This window comes from Trichosurus vulpecula, chromosome 6 (genome assembly GCF_011100635.1).
Source record: "Trichosurus vulpecula isolate mTriVul1 chromosome 6, mTriVul1.pri, whole genome shotgun sequence".
Taxonomy (NCBI): domain Eukaryota; kingdom Metazoa; phylum Chordata; class Mammalia; order Diprotodontia; family Phalangeridae; genus Trichosurus; species Trichosurus vulpecula.
In genome coordinates, this window is record NC_050578.1 from 171,716,004 (window position 1) to 171,742,561 (window position 26,558).

The 26,558-nt window shown below is 36.6% G+C and overlaps 1 protein-coding gene across 2 annotated transcripts in view; it reads left to right on the forward strand.

Annotated features, from left to right (window-relative positions):
• ARAP2 (ArfGAP with RhoGAP domain, ankyrin repeat and PH domain 2) overlaps nucleotides 1-26,558 on the forward strand; it is a 199,225-nt gene that overhangs the window by 76,534 nt on the left and 96,133 nt on the right. For both annotated transcript variants that reach the window (XM_036763354.1, XM_036763355.1), the window contains exons 9-14: nucleotides 3,741-3,856; nucleotides 6,406-6,605; nucleotides 8,416-8,501; nucleotides 12,282-12,464; nucleotides 15,107-15,281; nucleotides 15,881-16,015. In XM_036763354.1, the coding sequence (XP_036619249.1) occupies nucleotides 3,741-3,856; nucleotides 6,406-6,605; nucleotides 8,416-8,501; nucleotides 12,282-12,464; nucleotides 15,107-15,281; nucleotides 15,881-16,015 (895 nt within the window). The remainder of the gene's footprint in view (nucleotides 1-3,740; nucleotides 3,857-6,405; nucleotides 6,606-8,415; nucleotides 8,502-12,281; nucleotides 12,465-15,106; nucleotides 15,282-15,880; nucleotides 16,016-26,558) is intronic.

Below are 26,558 nucleotides of genomic sequence, written 5' to 3' on the forward strand. Positions count from 1 at the left end.
CTGGTTCCTCTGCCTCTTTGCAAAATAGCTTGCACTTCTGGTATTTCTCAGTCCACATACTGCTGAAGTCTAGCTTGCAGAGTTTTAACCAGAACCTTGCTGGTGCACGAGATGAATGTGCAACTGGTAATTTGAACACTCTTTGGCATTGCCCTTCTTTAGGATTGGGATGTAAACTGTTCTTTTCCGATACAATGGCCATTGTTGAGTTTTCCAAATTCATTAGCATATTGAGTGCAGCACTTTAACAGCATCATCTTTTAGGATTTTAAATAGCTCAGCTAGAAATCTGTCACCTCCACCAATGCTTCCTAAGGCCTACTTGACTTCATTCTGCAGGAGGTCTGGTTCTAGATCAGTAACCACACTATCATGAGTTATTGGTGATGTTAAGATCTTTCTTGTATAGTTCTTCTGTACTTCTTAATCTCTTGTACTTTTGTGAAATCCCTTCTGTGTTCGTCTTTTATCATGCCCATTTTTGCATGAAACATTCCCTTGATATCTCTAATTGTCTTAAAGAAATCGCCTACCTTTTCCATTCTATTGTTTTCTTCTGTTACTTGGTGTTGCCCATTAAAAAAAAACCTTTCTCTCCTTGCTAGTCCCTGGAATTCTGCATCCAGTTAGGTATATCTTTCCCTTTCTCTTTTACCTTTTTATTTTCTTCTTAGCTATTTGTAGACAGCCAATTTTCTTTCTTGCTCTTTTTTTGCTTTGGGTTTTTTTTGTTGCTGTCTCCTATGTATCATTGTGAATCTCTGTTCATAGTTCTTCAGGCCTTCTATCTGCCATATCTAATCCCTTAAATCCATTCATCACCTCTACTTCATATTCAATAGGAATGTTATTTAGGTTGTATCTTTTCAGTCTAATGGTATTAGTAGAACCTTCTTCAAGTATGAAGGATAAGACTTTTATTCAGACTTCAGTGAGCACAAATTTACTTGTCTTTCTGAGTCTTTTATTATAAAGCTTAGTGTAATTTCCTCACTGCTTAATCATATAGGAAGATACTGTAGTATGACCTTATTGTGGGAGATAGAAACAGTTTTATATTCAATAAGAATCACCAAAAGTTATTTTTAAATTAGTGAAAGAGCTAATGAAAAGTTAAAGGTCTTACTATATGAGGATTGGTTGAAGAAGTGGAGATAATCAGCATGAAGAAAAGAATATGGGGGTGGGTTGAGAGATGTGATTGCTGTCTTCAAGTATTTAAAGGACTTTTGGACTGTTATATGGTGAAAGGATCAGGCATGTTCTACATGGAAAGGTAAAAGTTTCAAAGAGGACAATTTGGGCTTGATATAAGAGTGAAAAAATTCCTAATAGAGTTATCCAGACATATAATAAGCTGCTTCTGGGAGTATTGCAGGATATGAGACAGTTTGCATAAAGAATATAGCTCGAAGATACATGTTGAGTATAACTTCCTGTAGTGTTCCTTGTCCCCTTTGAAGATGATGCAGATGACCTTCATTGAGCTGTGTATTGTCAGATCTCAGGAGCTATCTTGTTTCTGGGTTTTTGAAGCTTTAAAGGGACATTGGAACCTGTCCTGGACAGAGCAAATTTCATTCCACTAGATCAACATATCAGATAGGAATGTTGCATATCTATGTGGCAATCTTGAACTGCCCCGCAGCTGTGGACTCTCTCTGGGAGTTAATTGTTTCTCCTTCCCTGGAACTCTTTAGCCAGAGACTAGATAATCAGTTGTTGAGTGAGGTTTTTTGTTTGTTTTTTTGGTGTGAGTTAGACTGAATTGATGCCCTTCCAACTTTGAAGTTCTTTGATTTTATGATTCTTCCACATTTTGAGTGTATAACCTTTCCTATAGATTAAAATGTATTAGTTGTGGAGGGACTTAAATTTGCATTGTTAGAGAGAGTACAGTTTATGGATCTATTGATGATTTTGCAGAACCATTGAAATCATAGCTAAAGATTTAAGGAAGAGAAAAACATTTTGAAAGCAACTACATGAACCATGATTGAGGAGCAATGTCTTTTTCTTGAAAAAATTTTTCTTGAAAAGGGAAAGGGCATGAGGATATTTAAGATTCTATTTAATTATGTTTTGAGTAAAGAAAAATACAGTTCCTGTAAATGTACATCTCTGGAGGCAAGCAATTCATATCTTGAATAACTTATGTTTGAATGGACACATAAATGTGGAAGTGGAGGAGGAACATGAAAAAGGATTTTCCTGTGCTGTTCATGTCATATGATGGTTTTTGAACCCTTACGTTTTTCTCCAAGAGAAAATGCCACATATTTGCACATTTCACAAGATGCCAGCTATTTAATGAAATGTTCTAAGCTCTCATTTGTTTTCATAAATCTTTGTATGATGGTACCCAACACCTCATTTCTTCCTAGTAGTGCAATAATATTTTTAACTGATGGTTTTAAATTGAAAAGTAAATATCTTTCCCACAATAATCCTTTATTTGAAACTTGAAGGTATATAAGTGAATATTAGGTGTTATTTTAAGTATGCAATAGTTAAATAGATTATATATTCATAAGAATTCATTAAATTTATATATCTATCAAGGAGATAAAAAGTTTGTAGTATGTATGTAACTAAATGGTCCATTCAGATATAGAAGTTGATATTTTTTATATTTTACTTAGGGGAAAAAAAAAACCCCAGACATTTAGTTACTGTAAGCTATGCCAAAAACTTCTTGAAAGCTATTCAAAGATTACTGTTAAGTTGATCTCTTTTCTGTCATTACTAGCGTGTCTTTTCCATTCCTTATATATTAGATATTGTCTTTGTTTAGGATAGCAGTCCCCTTCAGTCTCTTGATCAATCCCTTTTTCCTGTGGGGTCAAATTAAAACTGTAGTCCTCACTTCAAAACTTTATGGATTTTTAGACTTTGGTGATTTTAAGACTAAGATTAGAAATTCAGCGTTTTCCGTTACTTAGCAGGAACTGAGAAAAATCTTAAAATTTGAAAACTGACTAAGGTTACATATAACACGTGACAGTGGTAATGATAAATTTTAATAAAAATGATCAGTATTTTAAATTTTTAATATTTAGCCTTTCAGATCTTGCCCTGCCCCCCCATAACTTTGTAGCATTTATGCTTCTGAGACTGTTGAAGCTTAAAAATGTACTAACCCTTTTTGGACACCCAGTATTTGACAAAATTATAGTAGCCAAAATATGATATGTTTTAATGGCACCCAGCATTAGTAACACAAGTATTTTCTAGGAAAGATACTTCTATGAAAAACCACAATTTTGGGAATTTAAAAATGGAAAGAGAAATATATAGCAAGAGAACATGTTATTATTTACATCTTAAAATGAATAATGCTTCTACCCAGGATGCATGAATAAATACAGGGTTTTCCTCAAATATTTTGGATCAAAGGTAATATTTTTATAAGTTTTAGTAATCATGCCTGCCTTTAAAAACAGAGAAAATATATTGCCCTTAGGGACTATGTGCTGGTCAGCTTATCTTCCACTTGAAGGAAAGCAAATAATAAATCATTAACATCCAAACAGTAAATCTTAGAATATCATATGGTTTTGAGAGTAACAAAAATAACTCTAGGGAGAAAAAGAAATCTTTCAAACTCATCTTCTTAAAATTTGTTTTATATTCAATAAGTATGATTACTAAAATGATGAATTTCGATGTTTTATAAAAGGATTCAACTTTTAAAAATATGCATATTTTAAAATTTTTGAATGTTTGTATTTCCAAACTAGGATTTTAAGAGTGGACTTGGTATTACTGTAATTCCTATGAATTTAGCAAATGTAAAGCATGTGGATCGGACTGTAAAACAATCTTTTGAAATAATCACTCCCTACAGAAGTTTTAGGTAAGATTTAAAATCTTTCACTATTTTAGTGCTTTTGACGAATTTAATTCTTTAAGTTTTAAGTTATTGATCTTGTATTTAAGATGAACTAGTTGAACAGTGAAATTATTTGTAGTGACTTGCCTTTTTTCTCTGTTTGCTGCTAAATAAATGCCTTACAAAATAGTTTTAGAATATCAACAAGTCCAAAGAAATATGTAACCCACCGGTTTTGTGTTAGGGCAGCAGTTGGTACAGTGGATAGAATGCTGGCCTGGAGTCAGGAAGACCCAAGTTCCAATCCAGCTTGACACACTTACTTTATGACCCTGGGCAAGCCACTTAACCCTGTTTGTTTCAGTTCCTCACCTGTAAAATGAGCTGGAGAAAGGCATGGAAAACTACTCCGGTATCTTTGCTAAGAAAAGCCCGAATGGGGTCACGAAGAGTCAGACATGACTGAAACACCTGAATGACAACAATTTTGTGTTACTTCTGATTAGACTTAGAAAGACTTGATTTTTTTTTCCTATCAGCAAATAAGCGATTCCCTCTACAGATATAAATCTATATGGAAATTAACAGTAAGGGGATAGAAGGGGAAAAGAGCTCACATGCTTCTTCAAGCCTTACTCCTTTCCATTCAATGCTATGGTTTCTCTTTGCCTATCTAAATCCCCCTCTTCCTACAAGACCCATATGTACACTTGAAGCCTTTCCAGATAAATCTTTTCCTGTATACTTTTCACCTTCAAGACCTTTTGTAGCATTTGTTGTCCTAAACATTTTATCTCATTGCCAGGATATTGGTCACCAGGTGATGATGATGATGATTTTTTTGGTGGGGTAGGGGAGAGGGCAGCACAATTCTAAGCTATTTACTTGTGGTGTGATCTACATCAGTAAGGAGAGTTGCCCACAATATATAGCAGATCCTGGAATAAGCATAGTTTGCCACTAAGTTTTGTCTTGCTTCATTCTCTACTTCAGAAAAATTCCTTTCAAAATAAGATTTTAAGTACTTTGAAGTCAAGGAATGTATTCCCTCTATAACCTCACATAATCCTAGTTATATAATGAATACTGACTTGATAAATAAATTATTGCGAGTCACCTGTACCCATGGTGTTAGTTTTGAGGCCTAAGAAATAATCTTGGGCCAAGTGATTATATAATAAATCTCTTCAAGGGACTTTAAATATAATTAGTTGGAGATTTTTGTTATCCTGTTTAAAGTTATTATTCTATTTACACCAAGAAACCAAGGACATCGCTCACAAATGGAGCATTTAGTCTTTGCAATTTAAAGGCGATGGTTGGATATTGAATAACACATTTAGTTTTGCATCCACAAATTCCAGCCCCAATCACAAACTTAAGTATGGGGACCACCGGTTCCTGTGTAGGACCAGATATTTGTGTAGGAGCCAAATTTGTGAATATCTTGGTGATTGTGAATTCTTCAACTTCTCAAAAAAAAAACCAAAAACCCTCACCCCATAAGCCAGTTCTTTATTTCCAGGGATGGTGTAGCATTTATCAGACTTCTTTGGATTCTCTTGCATCTTAATATAGCATATACTTTGAGGAGAAAATTAAAGGTTTTATACATTTTTAGAAAAGTAATATTATCTACTTTGTGGCATATCCAGCAAAAGGTCACATTTTTAATGTGCTGAGCTATTATGTTTGCTGAGTGGACAAAACTAAGAACATTACAATTATATCTGTGAATTATCTCATGATTTGAATAATAGCTAGTGCTTACACAGTGCGTTAAGGTTTGCAAAGCATTTTTCATGTGTTGTCTCAGTTTATCCTCCCTACATACCTGTTATTATTGCTATTTTACTGATGAGGGTTGAGAGAGGTAATGCGACTTGCCTAAGGTCACACAGTTGGGCAGTGTTAGAACTCGGGTTTTTCTGGTTCCAAGTTCCCAGTTCTAACTGCTGCACTACCTAACCACCCTTGACGATTGCATAAATCCGCTCTAGAGAACAATCATTTGTGGGAACTCTGGTAGTTCCTAAACTTCCTCAAATCCATCTGATGTTTAGCTCACTTTTAGTTTTTAAGTCTTAAATCCCCAGTTCTGATGTGCAACGTGATCATTGTTAGCTTTAGTTTAAAGCTAAACTGCATGGCTAGGAGGTGCTTTGTGAATCGAGGATCAAGTTACAGACCTGAAACTTCTCCAAATCTTTTTTTTTTTTGAGTATTCTTTGTCTACTACTTGCAAAGTTTTAAGTTTTTCATGATATACGAAGGTAAGAGTAGCACTGTGGTCAGGAAAGATTTTTATGACTATTTGCTTTTAAAATACGTAAAGCCAAAAACATAGAAAGGAAAATAGTCCTTAATTTATTTTGAGAAATAAAATTGGATATTTCTGATGATTTCAACTAAAAGCAGATTAAAAACAATCGCCATCACTCTTAAATTTGTATGGAGGGCAGATTTTTAAACTGTGATTCCATCTTTGAATGCAATGACTATGCAAACCATACCCTCTGCTTAATTGGCCTTTACAATGGAGATCAATAAGACAGAAAAGTCAATTGTTTCAGCTTTACAGCAGAGTCGGAAAAAGAGAAGCAAGAGTGGATTGAAGCCGTGCAGCAATCGATAGCAGAAACTCTCTCGGATTATGAAGTAGCTGAGAAGATTTGGTTCAATGAGTCAAACAAGAACTGTGCTGATTGTAAAGCACCAGATCCTGACTGGGCATCCATCAATCTCTGTGTTGTCATTTGTAAGAAGTGTGCAGGTAATTAACGATGAGCAATGCTGCTGGTACAGGGGGAGTGGGATGCTGTGCATCCAGCCCTTTGTTCTGTCATGGGTCAGATCCTCTAGCTGCTGCTGCTGCTGATGACAATGATGCTTGTAAACCTTCGTTGGATGTGACTCAGTGAGATGTGAAATGCTAAATGTTCTAAGCATGTATTCACATTTCTTATCAACTGATCCATATGTGGATTTTAAAAAAATGACAGTTTCAAAGCATCAAGCTTTATTTTCTTGGTTTTAGGCATGTGTCTTATACCGTGACCTTTTTATTCTCTGTCTTCTAAAAAGGATGCTTATGTTTGAAATTTTTAAAGATGCTAGAGAATGTAGGTACATTTTAAGTTCATGTTTACTAATTTCATAGAATTGTAAAATCATAGAATCTCAAGAGTTAGTAGGTAACCTTAAAGGGTTTTCAAGTCTAACTCATAACTGAAGAGTAGTCCCTTTTACAACAGTTTAGGTGGTTGTTAAATCCTGTCTTAAAGAGCCCTAGTTATAGAGAAGTCACTGGCACCTTTGAAAACCCATTCCTCCTTTAGGTAGTTCTAATTATTAGAATTTTTTTTCTTATATTAAGCCAAAATCTACCTCTCTGTGATGCCCACACATTTTTCCTAAGCAGCAAGCAAAAATCTACTCTCCTTCCCATATGTCAGTTCCTAAAGATATTTGAAAATAGAGTTCATGTAACCCAAGTATTTTCTTCTTCAGGCTAAAAATTCCCACTATTTTCTACTGAACCTTGTATGACAAGCTTTTAAATCCTGTCACCATCCTCATTACCACCTTTGGGCAAGTTCCAGCTTGATGCTATCCTTACTAAAATAGGGAATCCAGGCTTGAACGCAGTGTTTATGTGTGCTGCTTGACCAGTACAGAGTATGTCAGAAGCCTTCAGTAGTTGTCCCTACAATGAACAATTTCATAACAATGTTGTATCATGTGGAAAATAAGCAATAGAATGATGAATTACCTTCCCTTTAGCCTTGAGAAACTGAGCAAAAGTCTTATTGTCATCTCTGTTGCTTTTCCTTTGAGGGATGAAAATGACAAGAGGAAGGATATAGCAAAGATTTGAACCTACTCATCTGCCTACATTTGGAACTCACTCTTCTTAACTTGCTGTTTTCTTTACAGTTTTTTTTTTAAACGTCTTTAGCATGACATTTTAAGCTCTCCACAAACTGGCTTCAATTTGCCTTTCCAACCTCATCTAACATTATTCCCCTTTGTGTACCCAGTCTTCTGGTCAACCTGAGTTACTGCCTGTTCTGCAAACTTGACATTTGTCTGTCTCTCGTTTCCATGAATTCATGCTAGCTGTCTCCCATCCCTGGAATATTCATCGTCCTAATCTCAGCACTTTAGAATCTTTGTCTTCTTTCAAGGTCCATCTCAAATGCTGCTTCCTTTGTGAAGCCTTCTCCAAAGTGTTTTTTTCCCTCTTTAAATTTATTATTTTATAAATTTTATCTTTACCCAGCGTTTCACCTATCACATTCTTCCTTGAGCCATACTTAGCCGTGTGTACATCACAGCTTTTCTAGTGGAATGAAAATTCCTTAAAGATAAGGACTATTTTAAAAAAATTAAAAACAAAAACGTTCTTTTCCTAGTGCTTCTAATAATTCACACATTATAGGCTTAGTAAATATTTCTTGATTTGAATTGAATTTGTAAAATATTATTGGCAAGAAACAGTTTTTTTCTTTAAAGGGCCACTTTAAATGAAAAAAAAATGCATAAGTTGATAAACTTGTATTAATTTATTTTTTATCCTTCAGGACAACACAGATCTTTAGGACCAAAAGATTCAAAAGTTCGTAGTCTAAAAATGGATGCCAGCATTTGGAGCAATGAACTCATCGAGGTATGATCCAGAAATGTATTTTGACCTAACTGACAAAGGGGTGTGGCTAATGGGACAGGAAGTACCCATATAAAGGATGTCATCTGATGGGCATCAAATGGTTCAGTAGCTTTTACATAAAATCCTAACTATATAAAAAAACCTAAATATAGCCGTTTAATAATGACTAAATATGATAGAATACAGTGTATAATATGATATAGTATGATATAATTAATATAGCTGTACTTCTTAAATGACAGTATGTTTCAGTATATACACATAAATGTATCCACATATATTTAAAAAACTTCTGTAGCATTAAATATTTTTTCAGTAAATAGGATCATGGACAGTTCTGAAAGGGGTCTTAGAACCTTCGTTCTAACCCTAGGTCTACTCCAACCTCCTCATTTTACATGGAAAAATTGAGGTCCAGAGTGGCTCAGTGACTTTTCCAAGGTGATACACCTTGTTCCGCCACAAGAACAAGGTAGAACTTGGTTCAAACTCAGGTCTTCTGACTTCCAGTTCAGTACTCTTCTACTGCCACAGGGTTGACTTGCTTTTTCTTTGAACCAGATTAAGGGGACCAAAAAAAGAAACCAGCACTGAAGTGGATCCATTTAAGAACTGGGAAGAGCATAAATAACTGAATCAGAAGCTAAAATTTGCTTTTTTAATAAACCAAAGTCCAGTATTTTGCTCTTCACAGAATTTCACCATAAGAAGATACCCCAATGACTCATGAGTCCAACCTATAGCTAAAAGATGATCTCAACAATATTCAACAGTCATCTACTGTTTACTTTAAAGACCTTAATGACCTTCAGTGGGAGACAACCTACTGCTTCTTGAGGCAGGCCATTCCACTTTGGGTTTGCTTTGATTATTAAGAACTTTCTTCGGACATCATGCTTTAAATTCCCCTCTCTACAATTTCTACCCATAGTCTTGCCTTTTGGTGCCAAACCGTGTAAGTCTAATTCCTCTTCCAGTTGACAGCCTTAAATATAGATGAAGATGGGTATCTCATCCCCCGTAAGTCTTCTGTTTTCAAGTTTTAACATTCTCAGTTCCTTAAGCTAATCCTCCTATGGTATGAATAACCATTCCCCAATCCATGGGCGTCTACTTTGAACTTTGATTTGGTACTACAAGTGCTTCTGTAGTATGCATTTTGGTGCATATGGAAACTTTTTTTTTTTTACTTCCTTAGGGAATATGCTTAGCAATGAGATTTTTAAGTCAAAGAATATGGATATTATAGTTAGTTTTTTAAGCAGAATTCCCAATTGCAGAAATAATTGGACCAGTTCAAAGTTTCAGTAGTTTTTTAATGTACCTTTTTTTTCCAAAGCCCCTCCAACATTGACTATTCCCAGTTTTTTCCATAACTACCAATTTGCTGAATTTGGAGTGAAAGTTCGGTTTTGTTTTGATTTGGATTTATTTTATTAAAGATTTGGACAGTTCTTTCCTGTGGTTGTTAATTGTTTGCAGTTCTTTTTTTAGAGCTGTTTGGTCATATTATTTGAATACATCTAGTGGGGGGATAGCTCTTAGTTTTATATATTTGTGTTATTTCCTTGTATCTCTTAGATATTAAATCTTTATCAGAGATATGTGAGGTAAGGATTGTTTTTACTAACAGCTGCCCTTTTTATCTTAGCCACGTTGATTCCATTCATGCAAAAAATTAATTTTAATAATCAAAATTAGCTGTTTAATCTTTTGTGAGTGCCTCTTTTCCTTTTTTTTTTTTTTTTAAAGACTTCTTCCCCAGCGGTAGTTGTACCTGATCTGGTTTTCTCTCTTTCCCTCTCTCTCTTTTTAATGTAGAAAAGTGTAATCTTCAAGGCCCATTTCATGGTGAAGTCATGTTGAATCTTTAAATTAACTACTTCTTTTCCTAGATATTTACTAAGCAGTCCTTTAAAAATACGTTCTGGGATTTTTCTAGGAATCAAAATAAAGTTCATTGTTCTGAGTTTTGTGGCTTTTGTTCACGTCCCTTTTTTGAAAACCTGGACAATATATGTTCTTTCATTATCTGAGGATATATTACATCTGGGCCGTATGACTTGACCTAAGGATTTTCCAGTAGTGTGTGAACTCTTTGAGGTGTGAGCACTGTTTCTTTTTGACTTTTTTACTGCAGTACTGGCATAGTAAAATCTTATGGAATTGGATAAATTCAGCTAGGTCATTTATTGTTATTTCATATTCTACCTTGGGTACTGACTTTCTGCTAGCCATATTTGTCCTGTCCTTTGCAGTCCAAATATCCCCTCCTGGGCATTACACACTTGAGCAAAATACAAATTCAGCAGCTCTATCTTTTCTCTGCCATCAACTGTCATCTTCCCATTCCCTCTGGACTGTCATCTTATTCCTCCTTTAATCTTCTTCCTTTGCCTAAAAGAGCTAACAAAACCCTTTTTGTTCCTAACTTTTTTCAGTGGTTTCAGCTCATTGTGAACTTCAGCATACCTGATATTGTTCCTACAGGTCTGTGGAACATGTTTGCATTCATCCTTTTTTTTTTTTTTTAACCTTCCCTTGTTTCCATCTTTATGTGTTTTTAAAAATTCCAGGTTGGTTGATGCATCTACTGGTCTTTTAAAACAGCTCTTTTTCTTACCCATCACAGTGGTTTCTTTGTGTTTTCTCAGAATTTCGTTCTCAAAAGCTCCCCACTCCCAGCTTGACTGCCCTTGTGGAATTCTAGTCTGTCATTTCGTTCCTGTCTTTTCTCTGAATACTTTTGAAATCTGTTCTCCCACAATCCAGGGTTCCTTTAGACCATTGATAGCTTCCCTGTTCTTATAAATCCTAAGATGGAGTGGTTTACTTCCCCACAAGATTCCCATCATTTCCACTCCACACCAAAGACTTGTTCTCACTTTATCTACAATAGAATTTTCCACATTCTTTTACTTTCTGAATGATTCGTTATTGGAATTGTTATTAAGGCAGTCAAGAAAATATTGTTTGCTATGCATTTGCTAGATAGCTCTAGCAGGTGTCTGGATTTGTGCCTTTGGAATCATCTGTTTTAACAGTCCTTGGGAAGGAGACAGAGTCCTGGGCACATGGTAGGTGCTTAGTCTGTGTTGGTTGATTAGTTATTATGTCTTGAATACATGCCCAGGCAAGACCAGTGACCTCCTCGTTCTAGCTGTAGGTTGATACTTGGCTCATTACCCACAGCAGGCAGTCACCAATAACTTTTCCTTGTCTTCTCTTCCTTCAACTCTTATTGGATGATATCTCAATCTTGGGTCTATATCATATTTCCTCCGATGGCAAATAATTGCTTCTTCCTTTACAGAGCCTATTGTGTGTTTCTTAGCTCCATATGTTCAGCAGCTTTTCTCTCATTATTACTACTGTACTTGAAGGCCATTTTTTAAAATCACATTTAGGTATCTCTAATTCCCAGGGACATAAATAAGAAGAAAGTTATCGTTGCCATAGAGATTAAATTATAAACATTATGATATCTAATAATAAAAATTAGTGTGTTTTTCCTTGAAACAAAATTTTAAACATGGGGAACAATTATGCTGTGCTTAAAATTGAATGCCCTTCTACTAGTTAGTCTTATTTTATGAGGAAAAAAAGGTGGGTGCTTGTATGTGTTTATACTCATTTTAGGTAGTAAACTGGTTTTTAATTCTAATCTGTATGCTCAGCCCATTAAAAAAAACGACTAGTTCTGGACCCCTCTAGCAAAACTAAAGTCTGAAAAATGTTTTTACAGTCACATTTCTGTATGTCTAAAATTTTTTCTTCCAGCTTTTTATTGTCATTGGAAACAAAAGAGCAAATGACTTTTGGGCTGGAAATCTTCAAAAAGATAAAGAATTACACATAGATGCTCCAGTAGAAGAAAGAAAACTTTTTATTACTCAGAAATATAAAGAAGGACGATTCAGAAAAACTCTTTTAGCCTTTCTTACCAAAGAAGAATTAAACAAGGTACGATAAAGCTGATTAGGAGGCTTTCACATTTCCCTTTATAGATGTGTAAGTGGTGAAGGAAAGGAAGTAATTTATGACTTTATCTGGGAAGTATGAGTTTAATTTCTATTATATAACTTCTGTGATGAAATGACCAAGTATTTTGGTACTTCTTTTATTCAGCATTATAGGGAATAAGCTGTTCTTCATAACTGAACGTAACTGTCCAACTCTTCCTGACCCCATTTGGGATTTTCTTGGCAGAGATACTGGAGGAAACTGAGGCAAACAGGGTTATAGTGACTTGCCCAGGGTCACACAGCTAGTGAGTGTCTGAGGCCAGATTTGAGCTCATGAAGATGAGTCATCCTGACTCCAGGGTTAGTGCTCTACCCACTGTACCATCTAGGTGCTCATCATGTTGCGGTAGAGTTGCCCATTTTAATGGTTACATTTTATCTCATTTTCATCAATTTACTCCTTTCCATCCATTTTATCACATTTTCATTACTGCACCTTTCTATCTAAAAATACGGCATTTTTTTTTATTCGAGACAAGTAAGGACCACTTCCTCCTCCTCCTCCCCTTTCTTCCCATGGAAAGATGCAGTCTAAGGCACTTGCAGCTCCAATTAGCTGTCTCCAGGGACTGCCCATCTTTCCCCTAGCACCGCATGCATATTTTTGTTGTTGCTTCTATTTTTTCCTGTCTTCATGTGTCAAAGGAGGTTTACTTTCCACGAAGATTGTATTTTGAGTGGTTAAAAATTTATTTTGATCATGCTGGGCAGTATCTCAGAATCTCAGGGAATCTAATATTTCTCAAGATGTTCTGCATATTTTAGATTTTTTTAAAGATCACACATTTTCAGGCAGAGATGTACTTATGGTAGTAGAAGGTTAATTAATCCACCCACCACTACTTTTAGCTGCTTATGAGTTATTTGGAAAAACTAGTATTTTTATATTTTTAAATTATGTCGATTTAGCTTTTAACCATTAAATTCTTACTGTTTATTAATGAATTTTGAGTATAAATAATAAATACCAGAGTATATTTACCTTACCAGTCTGCCAGGACTAGGAATACTGGATATATGAAAAATAAATTTATTTATATGAATACATTTATAACATATGAAAAATAAATTATGGCTTTTCTGAACTGTCTTTTGCCTTAGGCCTTGTAAAAAAAGTTGAGCCTTAAAAACCTGTACATTGAAGCTGCATGGTAAACCTTAAACTTATAATAGTTCCAAGCATAAATAACAAATGAAGAAAATGGCTAAAGAATTAGCAAGTCTGTAAACAATGACTATTCTTCAGTTTTTGGGTTTTGTGTGTGTGTGTGTGTGTGTGTGTGTGAAAAGTAAATTTCATTACATGTCATGTATCTAAAAATCTAAATTCATTTGTTAATTTTGCTCAATTATCGGCTAACCCCCAAAGTGTTCTCATTCATTAATTTGCAATTAATACATTTGGTTTATTATTTGCTATTGGAAATATGAGATTCATGTATCATGTTTTAAGCTAACGTGAAGGGTTGTACATGGGAATAACAGATTTTTGTAACACATGGCAAGTAATTTCCAATTACAGTTAACTTCTTATAGGATGCTTAGTTTTACATTATTTGTACAGTAGTGTCTGTTTGAACTCTTCTGACGTCTTTACTGCTACATCATCAGATCTTTGTCAGTATATCAACTCTATTCTTATTTTCTTTGGTGGCACCATTCATTTCTGTTGTAACTGTCTTTATTTTCAGTCTTTACTGTTTTCTACCCATATAGACAGTTTAAAAAAGGGAGATTTGAAATTTCCCCTTCATATTATGCCTTGGGCTCTTTTAAACCTAAAATTCCAGTGATGATATAATTCAGACAAGAGACTGTGAGACTGAATGCTATCTTTGTTTAAGCTGGTGTTTTGCAATATTTTGAGGGGTAATGCTGTTCTTTTTCACCAATAGTTTAAGAGATAATGCTGTTCATTTTCACCATAACAGTGGGAAGCAGGTAATAATAGAACCATAGGGAAGGAAAAGAGGTCAATTAATTTAGGTGATCCTGGATCACCTTTACATAGAATTGTATCTTTATTTTCCTAAAAATGTTATCAGGTCGGGGCAGCTAAGTGGCACAGTGAGTAGAGCACCGGCCCTGGAGTCAGGAGGACCTGAGTTCAAATTCGGCCTCAAGACACTTGGCACACTTACTAGCTGGGTGACCTTGGGCAAGTCACTTAGCCCGAATTGTCCTGCTTTCCCCCTCCAAAAAAAAAATGCAAAAAAAAATGCTGTCAGGTCTCAGAATATCGATCATATGCATATTTAGGGGATAAAAGTTTTCAAGTAAATACAGCGTATTTGGGGGATTTTCTTTTATTTAAACATAATCATCTTTGATGTAGAGAGATGTGAATTGAAAGCTCTTTTGGCACATTATAATTTAGATGGGAAAAGAATGCTTTTTGTGAGTGTGACTTAAAGACATCACAGTCTCATTTTAAAATCTTTTAATTTATTGAGAATTAAGTATACAGCCACTGTCAACAACAACCAGTTGTTGCATTTGAGGGTAAAAAATTGGATTATTGATTTTGTATGATGAGTCTAAAATATTTTAGTATATATTTAAATTTTTAATATTAATTAGGCCTTGTGTGCTGCAGTAGTTAAACCAGATGTTCTTGAAACAATGGCGTTGTTGTTTAGTGGAGCTGATGTAATGTGTGCAACTGGAGATCCTGTTTACAGCACCCCCTACTTACTTGCTAAGAAAGCTGGACAAAGTCTGCAAATGGAATTTCTCTATCACAATAAATTCTCAGGTAAATTTTCACTCACCATTTTATTTTCTTCAGATCTTTAATTCTATGCATATGTAATTTGAATATAACATTAAAATAGAATTAAATGTCAACATCCGTTAGATTGTAAGCTCCTTGCGGGCAGGGACTGTACAGTCTTTTGCTTCTTTTATATGTCCTGACCTCAGCTTAGTGCCTGGCACAGTGCACTTAATAAATGTTTATTATTGACTCATGTGATTTGGGGATAAGAAGTATAAAGAATAACCAAGGAGTGACCTATTGCTAGTAAGTAAAGTTTTACGCATCCTCACCAAAATTTGATTTTGCGAATAAGAACTTCCAAAGTAGTTATTGCATTTTGGGGAAAAGTTCAAGAAGCAAAATACGTTACCATAATTATGTGAATTGTAGATATATAAACAGTTCATCTAACACAAATGATTGAATCAACATCAAATTAGAGTTTAGTTGGAATATGACTTGAGTGCTGGCAAACACCATGTAGCATAAAAATATGTATTCTTTAAAATAAATATTGCATGCTGTTTATGAAATCTTTGCATTTCATTTGTAGTTTTTGTACACAAAAAAGGACATTATTCTCTTTTTCTTTATAGATTTCCCCAAACATGACATTCATTTTGAAAGTGGATTACCTCAAGAATCTTCACATTCCACTTTTCTCTGTGACTTTTTGTATCAAGTTCCATCTGTGGCTGCTAAACTGTCTACAGAGAAAAAAATGATTGAAGGTATCTTTTCTCTTCTTGTAATAATGTGCTATATATCTAACTCTACTTCACATTTTATCTGCAAAATGACTGTTTGGATTTAGTTAGGTGGCCTTGTGAGCCTGGAATCAGGAAGGCCTGAATTTAAATCCAGCCTTAGATGCATAATCATTATGTGACCTTGACCAAGTCACCTAACCTCTGCCTGCCTGAGTTCCCTTACCGGTGAAGTGGGGATAATAATAGTGCTTACATCCCAGTGTTGTTGTGGGGATAAAGTGAGATGATATTTGTAAAGCCTTAGCACAGTGCATAGCACATAGTAGGTGCTGTATAAATACTTGTTTCCTTCCTTGTTTCTTTCCTTTGATTCCTCCTAATTTTCAGTTTTGAGAGAGAGATTGAGTGTGTGTGTGATGTGATCAAGATGACATTAAATTTTGAAGTCTCGGTGTCATATTAAAATCCCTTGCCTTTTAAAGCTCCTCATAATGTAACCCCTTCCTGTCTTTCCAGTCTTCTTAACTCTTCTCCGTATGCTCTGCCTTCTTGGCCATTCCTCCCTCACCCACAGCATTCTTTCTCCTGACTCAGCCTCCTTTTGCTGCCTTTCCCTCATTCCAGAGAATGTTCCACCTCCTGATCTCATTGCAAGTCCCATATTCTGCAGGTGCCTTTTCCCTGGTCTCTATCCCCTATCCCATCTGCCCCCTCCGCTCCCCGCACCCACACCCGCTGCTAACGTCTTCCCTCTGAGATTACCTCCCCCTTATGCTGCTCAGGTCTTGTATGTACATTTCTTTTCCGTGTCTCTCCCCTTAAAATGCGAGCTACTTGTAGGGAGTGGCTATTCCTGCCTCTTTTTGGAGCCTCATCGCTTTTGGTATATGGCCTACCACATCGTAAGCACTTAATAAATAAATGCCTTCTGACCGATGGACTGACTTTGAATTACATCCCACTACTTGTTGCCTGTTGGAAAGTTTGGAGTGAGTGTTCTATGGGCATTTCAGACTTAACATGTTTGTTAAGTTTGTTATCTTTTTCCAGGCCCATGCCTACTGTCAAGGGCACCACCATCGTTCCAGTCACCTAGGTTTACAAACCTGTTGTCATCCACTCCTCACTCCCACTCCCCCAACTCACAAAATCAGTTTCCAGCTCTTGCTGTCCCTGTCTCCACAGCATCTCAAATGAAAAAATCATTGGAAAGTGCTTAGCACAGTGCCTGCTGCATACTAAGTACTGTAGAAATGTTAGCTATTAACATTATTATCATTATCTCTCATATATTTCCCCCTTTCTCCACTCCCACTGTCTTTACCCTAGTTCAGGTCCTCATCGCCTTTTGGCTTGATTGTTGAAATAGCCTCTTAATTGATTTCCCTGTCCCAAGACTCTCCACACAGCTCCCAAAGGGATTTTCCTGAAAGGGCAGATCCAGCTTTGTCATCCTTCCCTCTCTCCACACCCCAATCAGTACCTTTCAGTGACTTGCTGTTGACTTTGCTGTTTATAATTCCTTACAGTCTGGCCCCATCCTACCTTTCCAGTGTTGTTAGATATATTCCCCATCCCACACTCTCTATTCCAGCCAGCCATCCATGCCTTCTTGCCTTTCTTCATATATCCCTCCCTCTTCCATATCTGTGGCTGACTCCCATGCCTAGAATGCATGCCCCTTTCACCCCTAACTCTTAAGAGTCCCTGGCCTCCTTCAAGACTGCCCTCAAGTTCCTCTCTCTGTGAATACCCTCAAGTCAGTGTGGTGTTGTGAACAGGGAGCTGGGCTTGGTATTGCAAGATGTAGGTCCTCCTTCTGACCCACACCACCTATGTGACCCTGAGAAAGCGACTTAACATCTGAGTGCTCCAGGAAACTCTCAGAAGGTGCTAACCTGCATCCGTAAAGGGCATTTCCTTGCCTAGGCATTGCCAGTCAGATCACAGATCCAGTCCTCACGTGTGTTCGTGTACGTCTGTGTACCTTGTCTCCACTGTTAGAATATATGCCCTTTGAAGGGCATGGGTGGTCTTTTTATCCCAAAGATATACCACTGTATACACTTAATAAATGTTTGTTGTTTTATTGAAATAAAGACGCTATTAACCTGTGAAGGAGATAGTGAAAGGGGAAGGGAATAAGCATTTATATAGCGCCTATTATGTACCAATCCAACAAACATTTATTAAGGGCCTACGATGTTCTAGGCACTGTGCTAAATGCTGGCCACACAATTAATAAAAAAGACAGTGCCTGCCCTCAAGGAGCATACACCTTAAAGTACCAGGCACTTTGCTAAGCGCTTTACAAATATTATCTCATTTGAGCCTCACAACAGCCTTGGGAGGCAGGTGCTATTTTAATCACCATTTTACAGTTTTGGAAACTGAGCCAAACAGGTTAAATGTTCAGGATTACATAGCTGGTAAGCGTCTGAGGCCCGATTTGAACTTAGTTCTTCCTCACTCTAGATCACCTGTCTTCCTTCAGGAGAAGTGCGAGGTAGAGGGAGAATCATGAGAACGAAGTGTGATTGAAGCCAAAAGAAGAAAGTGTTAAGAGGGGGAATCTGTGGAGAAAAATCATTGGATTTTACTGAATTTGCCAGTCGAAGGATGTTGATTACTAAGCTCATTAGCATTTCAAAATTGACAGTGGAGGCCAACAAAAACCATGGTAGTTTTCTTCTGTATCTCAGTAACAGGGAAATAGTGTTTGAGGAAGTAGATGATGGCCTCTGTGCTGGGTGTAGAAAGGAGTCAAGGAAACTTGTTAGGAACCTTTCATCCAGGTATCAGGTGATTGAAGATTGGAGTCAGATGGATCATGTGTGAGGGGAGAGAAGAGAAAAGAACCACTCTGAAAAAATAAATTAGCTTTGAGAATCATGAGCTTATTATTACAAAGGAGGAGGATTTGAAGATTTATTATTTTTTTTTCAGTTAGCAAGTATTTATTTCTTACCTGGTATGTGCATGATATTGTGCTCTGTCCTTTGGAGGGTATAAGGAAATATATGATGCTGTCTTGGGGACCTTATGAGTGAGTTGTGGAATGAGGGGAAAAATACAACTGTGGAACTATTCAAAATATATTTTAATATATTTGCAAAAAGAAGCAAGTGGGGGAAAAACGCCAGTTTGGGTTTGGAGTCATTACCCTTCTATTGGTAGGAAAAGAAGTTTGCAGTTAACTTCTCCATAGTGGTGAAGTTCACCACTGTGGGAATGGGGTAAGTGGAGAGAGGGAGAGCTACATAGAAACAGCTGGCATTTTTGGCTACTGTTTCCAAATACCCTTTTATCAGGGGGGGAAACAGTCATGGGAACAGAGGAGAGACTGGGGTGAGGGGCACTGACATGTCTCTGTCTTATGGCTTGTTCTTTGTCGGAATCGTGCGCAGGAACCAGATCCTGCCATGTCACCACATGTCCCAGCTGAGGACAGCCCGTTTAGATAAGCTGAGCTATCTAGTTAGTTTATTGAAAGAATGGATGGGAGTCTTGACACAGCTGGCTTCAGTGAAAGATGCGAAGCTTCTTGGGGCAGCTGGAAGCTGGCATATATTTCCTGAGAAGAGGAGCACACAGCAGTTTTCTGACCACAAGAAACACTTTTGATATAAATTCAAGTAGCTCTGAGAGACTCTCAGGGTACTTACATACATCCTGTTTAGGTAGCTGATTCCTTTTTGGGGCAGAGCTCTTCTTGGGTTTGTTTCATATTTTTCTTCTTTTTTTTTGGCATATTTTAGGAACTTATTATATAAGTTATAGGCTTTTATTTTGGTAATGAAGATATCGCTTTCATAGAAAGAAGTCATAACTCATTCTTATATGTTCTCCAAAAGTAAGCATGATTTTCTCCCCAAACCTGTGCTTTCTTCTTTAGTTCTTGTTTTTGTTACAATTTTTAATGGCTTCTCCACTTACCCAGTCCCCACAGTCTTGTATTTTTCCTTCTTTTTGCTCCCAAGTGCCATCTTTTTTTACCTCTAGAGCATCTTTTACTGTTTTCTCCTCCTCTTCTGATAGAGGTTGTGTGAAGAGCACTGGGTTGGTAGTAAGAGGATCCATATTTGAATCTTGGCTTTTTTTTTCTTTATTACTTATGTGACCTTGGACAGTTACTTACCTCTCTGCGACTCATTTTTCTTTAGAAATGAACCAGGTTCCTTCCAGGATATCATCCTCTAATTCTTTGATCTATCCCATTGGTACTACCCTACATAGTCCTCAGTTTCTTCTTACCTAGACCGTCGCCATCATCTCCTCTCCGAGAGCTTCCCTTCGTACAGTCTCTCCCTACTGTAATCCATCCCTCACTCCGCTGCCAGATTTGTCTTGCTAATTTACAGACTTGATCACCCCAGTCCCCTACTCAAAAGCCTTTAATTGTCTGTTCAGCAAAGTACAGCCTGCTTAGGCTGGTCTTCACAGCTCTTTATGACATGACTCTGTGCAAAGTACTCTATGATCAGACTCCATTCTAAATACTTTTCCATGATACTGTTCTCTTTCATTACTCTGTGCTTAGTCAGAGTAGACTAATCCTTCATGCTCATCCTACTCTTTCATATCTCTGTACCTCTGCATGAATTTCCATCTAACAGTGCATATATCTTCTTTTTCCCCTCCCCCTACCTCCTTATTCTTCAGTATTCCACTGAAATGTCACCTCATCGATAAAAGTTTTCTGGATACCCTTAAGCAGAAAGGGATTTCTCCTTTTTCCAAACTCTCAATAGCACCTTATATCTCTTCTATACATAAATCATATTTTGTATTAAGGCCATTTATGTATATGGGGCTGCTAAGTTTTGCAGTGGATAGAGTGCTGGGCCTGGAGTCAGGAAGACTCATCTTCCTGGGTTCAAATCTGGCCTCAAACACTTACTAGGTGTGTGACCCTGAGCAAGTCACTTAACCCTGTTAGCTTCAGTTTCCTGGCAAATCACTCTAGTATCTTTGCCAAGAACACTCCAAATGGAGTGATGAAGAGTCAGACATGACTGAAATGACCGAACAACAAAATGTTTGCCATCATCTTTTCTAGATTGTACGTTCTTGAAGACAGATCACTGTCTAATTTATTTCTGTGTCTTTGTCAGCATATGTTATTCAGTTCAGTCGTGTCTGACTCTTTGTGACCCCATGGGCTATACTGTCCATGAGGTTTTCTTGGCAAAGATACTGGAGTGGTTTGCCATTTCCTTTTCCAGTGGATTAAGGCAAACAGAGCTTAAATGACTTACCCAGGGTCACGCAGCTAGCAAGTGTCTAAGGCCAGATTTGAACTCGAGTCTTCCTGACTCCAGACCCTAGTGCTTTGTCCACTGAGCTGTCTAACTATCTTCTTTGTCAGCATGTAGTGCAGTGCCATGTGGTGTTGAAGGCATTACTAGAAATTTGCTGGAATGCAGAAATCGGACACCAAGAAACAATCAAATCAAATGGCACATAAAAACAAACTCCAACTTGAGGTGCTATCCCTAAAGTGCTCAGAATAAGTGGAGCTGAGTTGACCTCGTATTCCTGTACCATTTCAGATGTTAGATCAGAGGGTGAAGACAAGACCCCTTCAGAGCTGGAGATCTGGTTACAGTGATTCTGATGGGAAGTAGAACCTGTTTCCATTGGGTGGGAAAATGACTAAATTTTAATGTTTTTAAGATGTTGAGATATCCAATTGTAGACACCCAGTCATCCACTAGAATTGGTAATTAAATATAGATGTGCCTCATAAAATATCTTTCTTATATGAGTTTGATTAATTTAAGGAAGATTCTATTTAGAGTTAGTGATAATTTGTGAAATTTTGCTAAGACATAAATGGGGCTGATGAAGCTGAATAGTTTTAATTAATAACTATAGAATTTCTGGAAAACATCTTGTTTTTGCTACCACGTGAGAGGTGACAGTGAAATAATGAGAGTAATTCTCATGCGTGGCTTGGAGAGCTGTTCTTCTCTTTCACAGTAACCTTATACTCCACTAAGGTGCAAGACTTAGAATGCAAATTGTTCTTTTAGGCCTAAGGGCCTTAACCTTTTATTATTTCTTTTGTAGATCCCTTTGGCAGTCTGGTAAAGCCCATGGACCCCCTCTCAGAATCACATTCTTAAAATATGTTAGAGAGGATTTTATTAACCATAGAAAACAATGTATTAGTGACCAATATATTATTTAATGTTATATTAAACACAAATGAAACTAATTATATTGAAATGGTTATCAAAATACTTTTTAAAACGTTTTCACTCGGGTCTCCCCCTCTTCCAGGTTAATAAACCCTTTTTCAGACCATGTTTTAAAGTTTTACATGCTCATCAGTGATTGTAGTGGCTTTCCCTACTCATCCTGCCAGAAAGGCAGCTCACTGGTGACAAAGTTGATTGATTTGTATTTTCTTAACTTGATTGCCCCTGTTTATATCTCTTCTAAAACTAGAAGAATATTACCATGGGAAAGGAATAGAAGGGGAAGGCACTAAGGGGCAACCTAATTACATACCCTATAAATTACATAATAGGAAATTGCGCAATAAGGTATTTGCAAAGAAGATTCTCAAACTTGTAGGAAGTCTCCTAAATTCCCACCAAATATACTTGGGGGAAAAAAAAAACTATGGTGTGAGTGTTCTCCAAATAGATTGCTTAATATGTATGAGAATTTCATGATGTTGAAAATAACAGCATTAGATTTTGTAGCATTAAAATGTACCTCATAGGTGAAATCATGGTTTAGTTGAAGAAGCTTCAGATGTATGAAATGGTATACCAAGTCTATCCAATAGAACAAAGTTAATTTTGTATGTTTTATTGAGATGAATTTTTATTGAATACAACATCAAAAATCTGAGCTACTTAAGTTTAAAGCTGTGCTATGATTTTTGGGAACTCCTATCACCCGTTATGTTTGGATTTCTTGACTTTTAGGGTTAGTTTTAACTTTTATCTTTATTTCTCTCTGCTAGCTCTGTATCTAACTTTGAACCAGATTTTGTTACTCCAGTTCTAAAAGGAAGGATGTCCCTTGACTGTTGGCTCATCCATCCAATGTCCAGTTTCTCTTTTCCCCTCTTGAAAAAGTTGTGTATGTGCATGCCTCTATTTCCTTACCACTATCCTCTTTCTTCTTTTTTAGATGGCTTTTTCCCCCACAGTCATATGGGAACTGTCTTCTCAAAGATCGCCTGTGACCTACTAATTGTAAAATCTTGGCTTTTTTTTTTTTTGAAAGTCTTCTTTCCTCTTGACTTCTTTGCAGTAATTGATACTGTTGGCCACTTTCTATAGCTGAAAACTGTCCATTTCCTTGGCTTCAGAGACACTACATACTCCTTTTTCTCGGTGTGTCTTTGTAACCACTACCATCTCTCCTTTAGTAGATTCTTCTTTGATCCCCTTTGCCCGCTTTTTAATGCCCTCCACAGTCTGGCTGGCGTCACCCCAGTTTTCCATCCTTACCACGTATTGTTCCCTTCCACACACTGGTGTCCAGCCAAACCGAGTCATTCTGTTTCCTTGTCATGACATGTATTTTTCTGCCTGAGGTCCCCTTGCTTGGGAATAGCCTGCCTTCCTCTTTACCTATGGAAGTTCTGCCCATCCTATATTCCCATCTCAAAAGCGTCCTTTGCTAATCGTTTCCTTCAGACTTTAGGTAAGCAGTTGATTTTATACTTCTCTCATGTGCTTACTGTCATAGGGATAACTATGTGCATGGTTTTTAATCCTCCAATGAGAGTGTAAGCTTCATGAGTGTTTTATTTAACTTTTATCTCCTCAGCTGCTCTATAGTAGAGTGGTGCTTATGAAACAAACATTTGCTTAGTTTTTGAATTTTATTAGTTTGTAATATAATTTACTTTTCTGTAAAGTGAATATTTTCCTTTAAAGCCAATGAAGTAAGTTGGTTGATGTATTTTAAATTGCTTTGATTTGGATAATTTGTTCTTAGAAAGTTAGAACCAGAAGCTTCTTTAGGGATCACATAATACAACCCGTTTATTTTACAGACGATAAAACCAATTTTCAGAAAATTCAGCGTTTTATACAGTTAGTGATTGAACTGAATTGCCCCCCACCCCCCTTCATTGTTTCTTTAACTATCCCAGGCTGCCAAATTGGAACTTTACTTCTATTAATTAAAAAAAGCATAATGAAAATACTTGAGGGAATAAAACAGAGGGTGAGTATTGTTAAATCCATGAGAACATTTTAAAAAAAATTGAACAAAATTCTTTCTGTAGAAGGAACAGATGATAGAACGAATATTAGTGGCTTTTAGAAAGCTATATTGCCTCATTTATGCCCCTGAAGTACCTATGAATATGGTTATAAGCTAGCGAATTTAGCCAAATTTAAAATCAACAAAGCAGAATAAAAATAGTTTAACAACTCTTTTAAAATGCTTTCCCCTTGTTTTTTATGTATGTTAATTTCAATTCTTTGATGCCTTCCCTTCCGTCCTTCCTTCTCTCCTTTCCTGTTTTCCTTCCTTCCTTCTTTTCCTCCTTCCATCCCTCCTGCTCTTTTTCTTTTTTTAACTTTTCCTTCCAAATGAACTTATTTTGAGATAAAATGCAGTGTGTCGAGTAGGTAGCTAGACTTGGAATCAGGAAATACTGGCTTTGAATTCTGCCTCACACACTAACTAGCTCTGTGTCCCAGGACAACTCACTGAACATCTAACAAGTATTAGTTTAATCATCATCAAAGTGGAGGCAAATAATAGTATCTCCCTCACAGTGTTGTTGTGAAGAGCAAATGAGATAATGTAAGTAAAAGCACTTTTTATTTTCATCCTCATCGCCACCACCACCATCGCTATCATCATCATCATTATTATTACTGCTGTTGCCTCCCAGTACATCAACAGCAGCATTGACCTGATGTGTGCCTCCGTAAAATAACCTTGGGTAGGTTCAGTAAAATTGAGCTGTCATGCGTCGCAGTATTCACTATATAGCAGAACAGAATCTATTTCTTTCTTAAACCAGGTTTCTAGGGGGCAAAAAAATCCAGTCAGCTTGCCACCATCTTGGTAATCTAGCCAATTGTTTACAAAATTGGTTTCAGCTAGTGTAATGTCTTCTGAAGGCTATTGGTGTATAAAATAATATTGCTGCCACAAATATGTCTAAAGTTCCTAGAAAATATATTTTTAGAAACCTCTTACTTAAGGAAAAAAAAAGTGGACCAAGAAAGTGGTTAAATCTAAAGAACAAAGTTCCCTGTGTTTTGTTTTTAACATCCTATCCTGGTGGAGAGTGTTCTACCACTGAGCTTGAGATTCATAGAAGAATTAATCTTCACAAAGGATTTGAGAAAGTAACATTTGAAGCTTTTTCCCTTAGAAGATTTGTAATGGACCACAAGACCTTCTCCCCTTGTAAAGTCATATAGCAGCAAAATGATTGTTTTAAAAAAATCATCTGAAGCTTAAATGCATGTTGTTCTTCAAAGAGTTTGTAGCTGCTTTCAAATTGTCAGCAAAGTTCTCGACATTTGAAAGTTCCTCCAGTCTGTGGTTATAAAGACTGGGCTGTATTTTTTTTTTTTCAGTGTAGTGTTTATGAAATGAAAGATTTCTAGGCCTGGGTAGAACCAAGCCCAGCAGAATAATGGCTTGTTCTTTCTCATATTCCCCAAGCATTAAAATACATATGTGTGTGTGTGTGTGTGTGTGTGTGTGTGTGTGTGTGTGTGTGTGTGTTTCAACCTGGTTTTAAAACACTTGCCACAATGTATATTTTTTATGGGACAAATCTTAATTTATTTTACTCTTTGCTGAGCTACTTGTTGTTCAGTTGTGTCTGACCCTTCGCGATCCTGTAGACCATAAAACGCCGCGCCCTTCTGGTCTGTGGGGTTTTCTTGGCAAAGATACTGGAGTGGTTTACCATTTCCTTCTCCAGTGGATCACATTTAGTCAGAACTCTCCACTGGGACCTTTCCATTTTGGGTAACCCCTCCTGGCATAGTTCTCCTAGCTCATAGTTTAATGGTGCTGCGCAAGTCCCTCCCGCTACAACAAGGCAGTGTTTCAGGGTGGGGAATCTACCTAGTATTTTTTCTTTTAGATTGAAATCCATAGCATTAAGTAATTTTGAAGATAGTTTGTGCTTCAGTTATTTTATGTTTTGCATCTTAAAATATATTTGAACTGATATAATCATGATAAAAGTTACTGGCATTTATATAGACTTTATTATTCACAGAGAACTTGATATACACTATTTTGATCCTTATAATATCTCAATAATTTAGGTACTTTATTCTTTTACTGATTTTGCAAATGAGGAAACAAGGGCTTTAGATGGATTACATGATTTACCCAAGTTAGCATGGTAAACAGCAGAGCCATAGCTCAAATCCAAGTCTTTGGATACAAAATTTGCTGATTTTCCAATATACCAGTAGTTTTCACTAGTTTTTTAAAATGAAAACTCTTTGAAATATGAGTTTATATTTTTAATTGGTTTTGAATTAAAAAAATTGTCACATACTTTAGGGTGCATAAAAGATACTAATCTAATGGGTTATTTTAAAGTTAA